Source organism: Sinocyclocheilus grahami, unplaced genomic scaffold, assembly GCF_001515645.1.
Source record: "Sinocyclocheilus grahami isolate Dianchi unplaced genomic scaffold, SAMN03320097.WGS_v1.1 scaffold109.1, whole genome shotgun sequence".
Classification (NCBI taxonomy): domain Eukaryota; kingdom Metazoa; phylum Chordata; class Actinopteri; order Cypriniformes; family Cyprinidae; genus Sinocyclocheilus; species Sinocyclocheilus grahami.
The window spans coordinates 1,069,896-1,082,542 of record NW_015505288.1 but is presented as its reverse complement, the minus strand read 5'-3'; the positions used below and the strand labels follow the sequence as shown (position 1 = coordinate 1,082,542).

General features: G+C 37.0%; 1 protein-coding gene across 1 annotated transcript; it reads left to right on the top strand.

The window, feature by feature from the left end:
- Positions 1-9,581: 9,581 nt before the first annotated feature.
- On the top strand, positions 9,582-12,413 carry lhx8a (LIM homeobox 8a). Its single transcript, XM_016277157.1, has 6 exons — positions 9,582-9,589; positions 10,779-11,032; positions 11,199-11,302; positions 11,604-11,699; positions 11,841-12,021; positions 12,211-12,413. The coding sequence occupies exons 1-6, from the start codon at positions 9,582-9,584 to the stop codon at positions 12,285-12,287; spliced, it is 720 nt and encodes a 239-aa protein (XP_016132643.1). The 3' UTR covers positions 12,288-12,413.
- Positions 12,414-12,647: the final 234 nt, after the last annotated feature.

The window sequence follows — 12,647 nt, the reverse complement described above, 5'->3', positions numbered from 1 at the left end:
GACTCATCCCTTTTCTTAAAAATTGTTTAAAGGCTGAAATGTGAAGTGCAGATCTTAAAAAGGTATTTAAAGGTCTTCAATTTGATTTTAAAAATCCTGCAGATACCAGGTTATTTTATGGTACCATTTGGAATAACTTTTTTATTTTTTTATTTTTTAATTAAGCCCTTTTTAACTGTCCTTTTAGGTTGTTTTGAGAATGTTCTGTAGCCTACTAATAAAAAAAGACCTCTGTATATTTGTTTGTTGCAAATTTACAGACAATGCAATTGAAATGTTTACATTGGCTTGTCGGGGGAATATTTCTGTCCACTGACAACAAAGTTTTCCTTCTGAATTAGCATAACTGCACAAGTTTTATACTTAATAAAATCTTTAAAAACAAATGACATTAGTTATACTTTAATTTCCTTCAATAAAAAGGAAACTGAGTAAGACGGTGTAAAAGGTGTGTGGACGTGGATTAGTAATCTGGCCCCTTGGTATAAAGGAGAAAAAATGCTGGCCCTCGTCACTATCAAAGTTGCCCATCCCTGGTGTAGACCATCAAGACGTGAATGTGCCAATGAAAACTTGTATGTGTTGCGGATTCTGAAGCAGTGGGATAAACTTTCAGTGCTCAATGGAATCCTGTACAGAGCTATTAAAGATCCGCTCACCAAGCACAAGAGATTTCAATTCATTTTGCCCGAATCCTTAAAATGTCAAGCACTTTCTGGCATTCACGACCTGGCTGGTCATCAAGGGCAGCCACGCACTTTGTCTTTGGCCCGTCAGAGGTTTTTCTGGCTTGATATGGAGCGTGATGTGCGTGATTATGTGAAGAAGTGTCCCAGGTGTGTCTTCAGCAAAACTCCAGAGCTTGCAGCGAGAGCCGCCTTGGAGAGTATTGAAACCACAGCCCCATTGGAGCTCATTTGCATCGACTTCTGGTCTGCTGAGGATCGGCTCAACAAATCTGTGGATGTTTTAGGAATCACAGATCACTTCACAAAGCTGGCACATGCCGTGTCAAGACCAAACAGCAAAAACTGTGGCCAAGAAACTGTGGGATGGCTTCTTCTGTGTCTATGGATTTCCCCAACGCATCCATTCTGACCAGGGGGCTTCATTTGAGAGTGAGCTGATCGCTGAGCTTTTCAAACTGGCTGGCATCGACAAGTCAAGAACCACCCCCTACCACCCGATGGGGAATGGTGGTACTGAAAGATTCAACAGGACATTAGGTAACATGCTGAGGTCCCTTCCACCTAGACCTAAGCAGAAGTGGCCGCAGTTGGTACAGACCATGACGTTTGTGTACAACTGTACAGCACGTGAAACAACAGGTTTTGCCCCTTTTTACTTAATGTTTGGCAGAGTACCACGGTTGCCAGTTGACCTTATGTTCCAGAGTGTTCTGTGGGACAAATCGGTTTGTGACTATCACCAGTATGTTGCATCGTTCATCAGTGACCTCCAGTCTGCTATGTCAGTGGCGTAGAAGAATTCTGGTCAAGAACAAAAACACCAGTCCATCCAGTACAATAAAAGAGTTAAAAGCCTTCCTCTAGCCATTGGTGATCAGGTGCTTGTGGCTAACAAAGGTTGTAGGGGGAAACGAAAACTTGCTGACAGATGGGAGCCTGTTATATACACTGTTGTTGCCTCAAAGCCTTCCATACACGTCTATAGGATCTGTGACAGAGCTGGTAATGGACGAACAGTACATCGCCATCTTCTTTTGCAAGTGAACTTCCTCCCTTTGCCTGATACAGACTCAGATGGTTCTGGTCGAGAGGATGCTGGAACCACCTACCTGCAGTGTCCCTTCACAGTCTGATCCAACATGCTCTGGCGGTCTAACTGCCCAGACCTACTGTGACACTTCCTCCTGCATTGATGAGATTGAGTATACAAAGCCTGCAGATGAGCAGCATGAAATGAAGGACCTCTCACTAGCTGGCTCTATGTCCAACATCTCCAATGTAGCTACACGCGATGATGACCGCACTGCTTCATGGGTGCATTCTCAGTTGCCTGGCCAACAGGAGCCAAACTGACATCTTGCTGTGCCAGTTGCCGATGATAATACTGTGGCAGGTGTTGGTGCTAAACCTTCTCCCCAAAATCCTGTCTCTGACAGTGTACCTGTTATGCAAGATCCTGTAGCTGATTTAAATACAGCTGATCGTTATTCTACCAGGTTTGGGAGAGTTATCAGACCAGTACGTAGACTTATTGAATCTATGGTTCAACTTGAAACTCTGTTAGGTTATGATTCTGGGTCTACAGTTATTCATGTTTGAATTTCAAGTTTGACTCGAAGTACATTCAATGTAGTGGTCGATCAATATTGGTTTTTTGACTGCCGATGCCGATATCTTGGAAAGCAGGGTGGCAGATGGCCGATATAATTGTATTTATTTTAATTAATATTTAAGAAATTTGAAATCATTTGAAAATGGATAAAAAAAATACATTTGTAAAATAAACATACTTATACTTTAGATGGCAATGTATTTTCCACAAATAAATAAATACATGTTTATTTAGCACAGTGAAAATGACATGAATATGAAAGTGGGCAAATGCATAAAGCGCAGCATAATTTGAAATCACAAATTTAATGTTTAAAGCATTCAATTTGCACAGACCGAAAGTCACGCAGAGAACAAGTGATCATGCAGGATACAAATGCACACTTCACAAGATCTCACAACTGGATTTGACTAAGTTTGCAAGGTTTGTGAAATTAAAATTTTCATTAGCCATTCAAAGATTTGTTTAAATTATGTAAATGCGTATTTGCTGAATGCTGACGGCAAACAAGGAAGTATTATAATGTTTGCCATTCTATTACTAATAATATAAAAGCAATCGTTATAATACTTTTTGTATACATTTTATTTCCTTTGTTTAACAGTCCTATCGGGTTATTAGACAGACTTCTATCCATATTAGACAGAACTACGACGACGGCGAACAAGAGGGAGAATGTGAGCACTGTGAGCTCAGGCGCTGCCGCTCTCAGCGCCGTCAAAATAAAAGTCCCCTCTCGAACGCATCGGCCAAACAGACAAACTTATCGACCGATGCCGATATTTGAAAATGGTCGACCACTACTTATGAGTCTATAGAATGTGATGAAATTTGGCCAATTTCAAAACATTTTTATCCTTTAATTGAATAGCATTTGATTGCTGACTGTATTCACTGATTAGAGTGTGGACCATGTAATTCTTATGACCAGTGTACGAAGTTTTTCATGTTCTCAGAATTTTGTGTAATTCTAGGGGGGTGAGTGTAACAGGTATGGAAAGTAATGTTCATTTCATATGTAGAATTACAAAAATGTTCACGATGTATACCTGAAATGCCTGTCTGTGTGTGTGCACCTTCCCCTTTAAATTTCTGACAGCATCGTTAATCTTAATTTCCTGTCTTTGCACCTTTTCCCTTTCTGCACTGTCTCTGCATGGGAGGGGTGGGTTTTTAATGAGCTCTGATTAATCTAATTTCATCTTTGCTTAAAATCACTTTTATACTCTGTTTAAATCATATTTGTGACATTATTTTAGTGTATATTTGATTATTTCTGGTTTTTCACTAAATTTGATCAGATTTCTGTATCGATGCACTTGAAGTACGTGCTATTGCGTTGCACTTTACATTAATTTAACAGAAAGGACAAGAAGGGCGAAAACACACTGTAAGACTGTTTTGTGTTTTAGCAGGCATGCTGTTTTGTCACTTGTTAAATTAATTTTGTATGAATGTTTTATACCATTTTCCTTCCCTTTCTGCACTGTCTCTGCATGGGAGAGAAAGGACAAGAAGGGCGAAAACACACTGTAAAGACTGTTTTGTGTTTTATCAGAGTAACCGAAGAAGAGTCGAACCGTCAGCTGATCCTGGTAACAACATTGAGGAAAAAAAACACACAACACAGGTTACATTGAATTTTTTTTTTAATGAAATCGATCAATTAGAGTTTAAAAAAACATCAATACTTATTGCTGTTTTTATGTTGAATGTGAAGAATGACAGGTTCGATGCCACAGACTTTTTATTTTATTTTATTCATTTTATTTTTTATATTATTTTATTAAAATGCCGCTGTAGGCTATTTGTACTGCATGCGAACACAATCTTGGCACAGAAGCCCAAAAAACAAACAAACAAACAATAAATAAAATACTAAGGAGATTTGAATTATTTATTAATTAACTAGTATTTTCTGAGTCAGTGTCACAAGATGAAGTGGACGATCCTGACTCGCCATCTCCTCAGGACGCACGCCTTTAGAGAGAAATACATCTTTACGGATTAGCCTACATAATGAAGGAGTTTTTGTTTTCTATTTGAATCGTTTCGTTTCAAAGTATTTAAAGCATTCTATTAGATATATTTATCACGTCTGTGATGAGGCAAGTATTCGCTGAGTTTCGGATCATCATTGTGAAGCGCTCAAGACAACAGAAAGTGCATACTGTTTGTTTTCCTTAATTATTTTACAAAAGCACAAGTTTTTGTTGATATTGTTTGCGAGTGCACACAAATAAAAGTAGACCCTTTACAATTCCGAATGATGTATTACACCTTCATGAGCAAAAATGGCAGCCTATGTTAAGTCTCCACTCTTAAGAAAAAAATGCAAGTGATCGCGCCGGCACCTTCAGCTTCCACTCTCCGCACAAACGACTTTATATGCGTCTAACAGCACACATTTATCTAGGTTACATTTTTTTATTAATATTGTGAATTGCATGAAGTGTTTTATGTCTATAGATTTTATTTTAGGCAAGTCATGTTGATTTGAGAAGGCTAAATTGATCAAACATATATGCTCAACTCAGTCCGTTGCTGGCCGCTTGGTCGTTACTTTAAAAAACAACAACTTGAATTTAACAAACATAAAATGTTCCAAATATATTTCTAAATTAACTTAATAAAGAAACCACTTTGCCATTAAAAACCAAAACTGGACTAGCCTATTTGCGGCAACAGCAGCTGTGTAAAGGGGACGAAAGAGAGAGAAAAAAAGACATAGGCTCGGGTCAGACTCGGGCCAGGGATATTCTGATAAGCTGTCGGAAGGGCCGGCCCCGTGCAGGGCTCTATTCATTCCCTCGTTTCAATTAAAGTTTCCCCCTCGGCTCAGCGGGCCCATATGCACCTGCCTACAAGACGCTACGCCCCTGCTTCTGTGTGTTGACCTGATCGTCACTCTTTTGTGTGTTAAACACAAACTACTAAATATAGACAACTTCATTTTAATGAAAAATAACAAATGAAAAAATATATAATCAATGTATGACAAAAATACTATTATAAACCAGGTTAGTGGATAATTTAGAAGCAAAAGTTATTCTAGAAAATCATGAGTGCACAATTGTATAAAATCTAAACATTTAGTGAAATAACATTATTTAGTGGGGAACAAATAAAAGTGAAAAGGTGTAGAACTAAATCTGGTAAAATGTTACACATTGTTCTTTGTATTGTTGCAAAATACATTAATGAAAACAAGTAAATCTATATAAACTATCAAATTAAAATACATTTATTTTAAATGTATAGCACAGTAATGAAGGCAGCAACATGATAGATTAGATTATTAATAGCTTTTCTTTTACTGTCCTATCATAGGACAGAACAAGAAACGCTATAAATAACCTTTCATTGCTGCAAAAGTATTATAATATGAAAAGCTCCAATACAGAGCGGCACAAAGCGCTTATGCGCATCCTGTGCGCAGAATGATGCGCTTGAAGCAAGACGGAGTCACCGCGTGCATCGCTCCGCAAAGAGAATTTCAAAGCACAAAAGAAAGAGAAATTGATGCATAGTTTATAAAATCTGTGCGATAGTTTGAGCCTTTTCATTTAACAGTTTTAAATTTCAGTTACTGTGCGCTCTTGGAGAGAGTTTCATTGTCTTGACTGTCATAACTGAATGTGACACGCAGTGTGAATGCTAAATGGAGGGTGACAGACAGCTGCAGCGAAGAGAAGAGTTTATGTGAACTTGAATTTATAATGGAGATGAACGAAGGTCTTACGGGTTTCGAACAACACGAGGGTGAGTAATTAATGACAGAATTTTCATTTTTGGGTGAACTAACCCTTTAACCAATAAGTGAGGTAAACAGCTGCCCCATATAATATTGGCAAAAAAGATTTGGCAAACAATCCAGTGCATATTTTTTGTTTCCATTGTGGAGAGCATCAAACATTAATATTTTCAACATGTTTTTACAGCAATGAGCCAGTCACAGACATATCTGTTGATTTTTTTGAACACACTGTTCAATCAGAGGTGTTTAAGTTAGAATCCACTTTGAAATGCTGCAGTTTTATTTAGTCCTGAGTTCTGTGTGCTTGTGAATTCTCTCATTAGACAAAGTGTTTGTAAATAAGAGATTTATTGTGTAGTGTAGAAATTCATTGATCATAATTGAACTTCTCCAGATTGCAGTTTAACTTAAATGAGTGACAGCTTTTTGCACACTTACATAGTATATAATCCATTTGGAATTTGAATAAAATGATTTTACATGCTGCCAATAGGACAGGACGACTTACACGCTGCAGAGTTTTGGAAGTCACATCTGCACATAAATGCGAGATTCACTCTCAATCAAAATGGATGGGTCAAAAATAAGTCAAACTAAGGCTAGAGCACCCTCATTAATTTCAGAAACCCCCAGTGTTGTGATTCTGGAATGGGGCTTGTCGGTAAATGCCAAATAATTCATTATAAATAATAAAATGATTATAGTTTTAAATTAAGGTAAGAATAACTGAGTTAAGTATTGCTTGCTCATTTGACAACTGTCTGAATGTCTCACAATATTATTCATTAAGATAGAAGAACACATAGTTGGTGTTAGAACCCCACAGTTGAATTTTCTTACGGCCTCCAAATCATTAAGTCTGACCCTGATTAATAAATCGGATATTTGAAGTCTAAACTATGTTCTCACCTAAAAAAACTCTTAAAATTACATTCTATGACACAGCAATATTAGTAGGCTATTTTTAAAACTGTAGTGGGTTTGGTCCTCTGCCATGATACTCACTTTGAGAAATGCTGCAAGCGGACTGATACAAATGGTGAAACGGTTCCAGTGGCAATACTGGTAGAATATCTCATGACTGGAAAGACCTCTTAGCTAATCAGACTTGAGGACCAGAAAGAACTGTTGTATATATTTTTTCTAGTCAACAGTGCTAGGGGATCTAAACTTGCTATGGAATCAGTACAGGAACAATGTTAGTAGGTCACCACTTAAACCACACGTAGGTAGAACAATCTTAATATAGTGACAAAACAGACTAGTCATAAAGTAAGGTTTATACATTAAGCACAAAACCTAACAAACATGTACATAAAGAATCAAGAAAATAAAATCTATAGAATAAGAAAATTATGGCAAAATAGAAATACAAAATTAGAATTTAAAACCAATTAAATTAGAAGACATAACATGAACAACTGAAAACAATACAATAAATAGTGGAATACATAACAGAGGAAGAAAGACAGAGTTTAAATTCGAATTCCAAAAACTATTACATTAGAATTCCAAAACTATAGAGTAACGCACTAAATTGGGATTTTCTTCTTTATATTAATACAACACTCCTTTGCAAAATCAAGAAATAAGATGAATTCTGAAGCATGTGAAAAGAGGATAAATAACGAATAGCCAACATACGTTCAGCAGGTGATGTAATACGCATTCAAATAAACAACAATAAAGATAACATATGAAATCAGAAATCGTTCCTCTGTTAGCGGTCATGTCATAAAGTTTTTGCAATAGCAAAAATAAACCACATAAATCTGCTTGCTAGTTGTGTACGCAAAAAAAAAAGAAAAAAAACCGCTGTTTGACTTGACCCCTACAATGAAATGCAACAATCTTGTTTAACTTTTTTCTTTTTTTTTCTTTTTTTTTTTAAGATGGAAGTTCTTATCAAATACTTTTTCTCGCAGGAAGTATGGAACACGTTGTGCTCACTGTGGTAGGAACATCCATTCAAACGACTGGGTCCGCAGAGCAAAAGGAAACACCTACCACCTGGCTTGTTTTGCATGCTTCTCTTGCAAGAGACAGCTGTCCACAGGAGAAGAGTTTGCCCTGATTCCCTGTGGTTTTTCCTGGAGTGCTGTATCAAACAACTGCTGTTAGCCTCACTACAATGAAATGCAACAATCTTGTTTAACTTTTTTCTTTTTTTTTTTAAGATGGAAGTTCTTATCAAATACTTTTTCTGCAGGAAGTATGGAACACGTTGTGCTCACTGTGGTAGGAACATCCATTCAAACGACTGGGTCCGCAGAGCAAAAGGAAACACCTACCACCTGGCTTGTTTTGCATGCTTCTCTTGCAAGAGACAGCTGTCCACAGGAGAAGAGTTTGCCCTGGTAGATGAGAGGGTTCTGTGTCGTGTGCACTACGACTGCATGTTGGACAACCTGAAACGTGTCATGGAGAATGGTTAGATTTTGCAAATATGTTGTCATTTTTAATGGTTATCTAGTATATCTTCTCAAATGTTTAAAATTAACACAATGTTAACTCCTCCTGCATTCATTTAGCTCCTATGAATCTAGAGCTTCAGTTAAATTCTACTCTTGTTGATGGACTTTGTGGTTTGCTGTAGGAAAAGGAGTGAATGTGGAGGGAGCTGTTCCCTCAGAGCAGGAAGTAAATCAGCCTAAACCAGCCAAGAGGGCACGGACAAGTTTTACAGCTGACCAGCTACAGGTTAATATTGAAGTTCTTATCTTAATGTCTTCTGAAAAAAATGCTAGATACTTAAACATATAGTATCCATTTCCTTGCATTGGCTGCTCAGTTTATTATTATTTTTTTAATGTGAATTAAGGTAATGCAAGCCCAGTTTGCTCAGGACAACAATCCAGACGCCCAGACTTTACAAAAGTTGGCAGAAAGAACTGGTCTAAGCCGGAGGGTTATTCAGGTATCTATCTATCTATCGTGCGTGTATAGCGCATATAATATTTTTTTTATTTGCGTTTATTTTAACTTTTCATGCATACTACTACTATTATATTATAACTATACTAGTGTACTGTCAATACTTCATCCATCTGCCGCTCAGGTTTGGTTTCAGAACTGTCGAGCTCGTCATAAGAAGCATGTTAGCCCAAATCCCTCTTCAGGCGCACCAGTGTCATCTCTGCAGTCCACTCGGCTTTCTCCTCTAATAGATGAATTTCAGTACACCGCTTTTGCCCCTGTAGACACCCCTATGCTGACTGCGCTACACTCCTATATGGATGGTATGTTATGTGGAATATCACTATAGTCTATGTATGTGTGCATTTTTTTTAATGCGTTTTCATACTAGCTAAATCAAGTCTTAATAAAATAAAATATTACTTATACGTTATTGTTTTTATTTAGTGCACATGCTGAGCAGCTCTTCATGACTGAAGTTGAGACTAGACATTAACTTTTCATCTTTGTAGTCCACTCTCCCTCTTCACTGGTTCTGCAGCCTCTCTTGCCGCACTCAATGACACCGCTGCCCATCAGCCATGCCTAAGACATCCACTGCTGCCACATGGTCAGGTCAGACTCCAGAGGACAGCATGAGGAAATCTTGGTTCTTATACTGACTATTGAACAAGACCCATGCTACTTTCTTTCATGGGCACTTACTGAAGGATATCTGTCTTGCAATGTTTAAAGTCTTAATTGTGAAAAAAGCCTGAAGTTTTTGTTTAATATATAAATATATATCTATATAGTGATGGAATAAATTTCATTTAATTTATTTCTTGTATGTGATTTGAGCACTTTGTTTTAAAAACTACCATGGAGTTCTTAGTTTCTGGTTTAGTTGACAAACTTATTTTATTTTTGATTGTTCTAAATAAAATTGGAAGGTGAAGAAAAGCCAATAAAATCAGATTTGTCTCTAGCATTGAGCAAATTAAAGCTATTTATTTATATATATATATATATACACACACTGGTTTTGCTTGAGAACTTTGAGTTGAATCATCAGAGGTTTGAGTTCTCTTGTGAGTATAGATATGGTTGGAAAAACTTGTAGAAAGTTTGCTGTGCTTCTAGGAAATAATTCTAATTGAGCAATAAATTAAACTGGTTATTAAATGCTGTTTAAATTAAATTACAAACATTGTGAATCATGAAAGAAAACGTTATAATTTAATTCAAACACAAATGTTCAAGATGCACCCATAATTGTACATCTGTATAATGTTAAACAAATTTGATTTATTTGTGGCATACAAAGCGTTTTATTATATGCTCTTGCACTTTGACACTGTCCGTTTTGATATATTGGTCTGATATCATGCTTAATTTTTGTACACCTCATAGATGCAGTGCACTAAAAAGCAGTTTGCTAGGATATCAGTATTGAGTTATGCAGACCAAGAGCATTCAACTTTGTATGTTTAAATAAAACAGGTGAAAAACATACCCCCCCCCCCCCCAATTTATGAAAGATAAATACTGAAAATAATTTCGGAAGTGCTGTCGATCATCAATATGCCGACGCCTCTGCGTTTTCTTAAGTGATTTACTTTTTCTTTTTTTCTTTTTTTTTTTAGTTTTCTACCGAAACACTGCATACTTAATACTTCATTACATTTTAGGTAGACAATAGTCGACCAGTGTTTTCATTCCTTCCCTGTGGTTTTTCCTGGAGTGCTGTATCAAACAACTGCTGTTAGCCTCACTACAATGAAATGCAACAATCTTGTTTAACTTTTTTCTTTTTTTTTTTAAGATGGAAGTTCTTATCAAATACTTTTTCTCGCAGGAAGTATGGAACACGTTGTGCTCACTGTGGTAGGAACATCCATTCAAACGACTGGGTCCGCAGAGCAAAAGGAAACACCTACCACCTGGCTTGTTTTGCATGCTTCTCTTGCAAGAGACAGCTGTCCACAGGAGAAGAGTTTGCCCTGATAGATGAGAGGGTTCTGTGTCGTGTGCACTACGACTGCATGTTGGACAACCTGAAACGTGTCATGGAGAATGGTTAGATTTTGCAAATATGTTGTCATTTTTAATGGTTATCTAGTATATCTTCTCAAATGTTTAAAATTAACACAATGTTAACTCCTCCTGCATTCATTTAGCTCCTATGAATCTAGAGCTTCAGTTAAATTCTACTCTTGTTGATGGACTTTGTGGTTTGCTGTAGGAAAAGGAGTGAATGTGGAGGGAGCTGTTCCCTCAGAGCAGGAAGTAAATCAGCCTAAACCAGCCAAGAGGGCACGGACAAGTTTTACAGCTGACCAGCTACAGGTTAATATTGAAGTTCTTATCTTAATGTCTTCTGAAAAAAATGCTAGATACTTAAACATATAGTATCCATTTCCTTGCATTGGCTGCTCAGTTTATTATTATTTTTTTAATGTGAATTAAGGTAATGCAAGCCCAGTTTGCTCAGGACAACAATCCAGACGCCCAGACTTTACAAAAGTTGGCAGAAAGAACTGGTTTATCTTAATGTCTTCTGAAAAAAATGCTAGATACTTAAACATATAGTATCCATTTCCTTGCATTGGCTGCTCAGTTTATTATTATTTTTTTAATGTGAATTAAGGTAATGCAAGCCCAGTTTGCTCAGGACAACAATCCAGACGCCCAGACTTTACAAAAGTTGGCAGAAAGAACTGGTCTAAGCCGGAGGGTTATTCAGGTATCTATCTATCTATCGTGCGTGTATAGCGCATATAATATTTTTTTTATTTGCGTTTATTTTAACTTTTCATGCATACTACTACTATTATATTATAACTATACTAGTGTACTGTCAATACTTCATCCATCTGCCGCTCAGGTTTGGTTTCAGAACTGTCGAGCTCGTCATAAGAAGCATGTTAGCCCAAATCCCTCTTCAGGCGCACCAGTGTCATCTCTGCAGTCCACTCGGCTTTCTCCTCTAATAGATGAATTTCAGTACACCGCTTTTGCCCCTGTAGACACCCCTATGCTGACTGCGCTACACTCCTATATGGATGGTATGTTATGTGGAATATCACTATAGTCTATGTATGTGTGCATTTTTTTTAATGCGTTTTCATACTAGCTAAATCAAGTCTTAATAAAATAAAATATTACTTATACGTTATTGTTTTTATTTAGTGCACATGCTGAGCAGCTCTTCATGACTGAAGTTGAGACTAGACATTAACTTTTCATCTTTGTAGTCCACTCTCCCTCTTCACTGGTTCTGCAGCCTCTCTTGCCGCACTCAATGACACCGCTGCCCATCAGCCATGCCTAAGACATCCACTGCTGCCACATGGTCAGGTCAGACTCCAGAGGACAGCATGAGGAAATCTTGGTTCTTATACTGACTATTGAACAAGACCCATGCTACTTTCTTTCATGGGCACTTACTGAAGGATATCTGTCTTGCAATGTTTAAAGTCTTAATTGAGAACAAAGCCTGAAGTTTTTGTTTAATATATAAATATATATCTATATAGTGATGGAATAAATTTCATTTAATTTATTTCTTGTATGTGATTTGAGCACTTTGTTTTAAAAACTACCATGGAGTTCTTAGTTTCTGGTTTAGTTGACAAACTTATTTTATTTTTGATTGTTCTAAATAAAATTGGAAGGTGAAGAAAAGCCAATA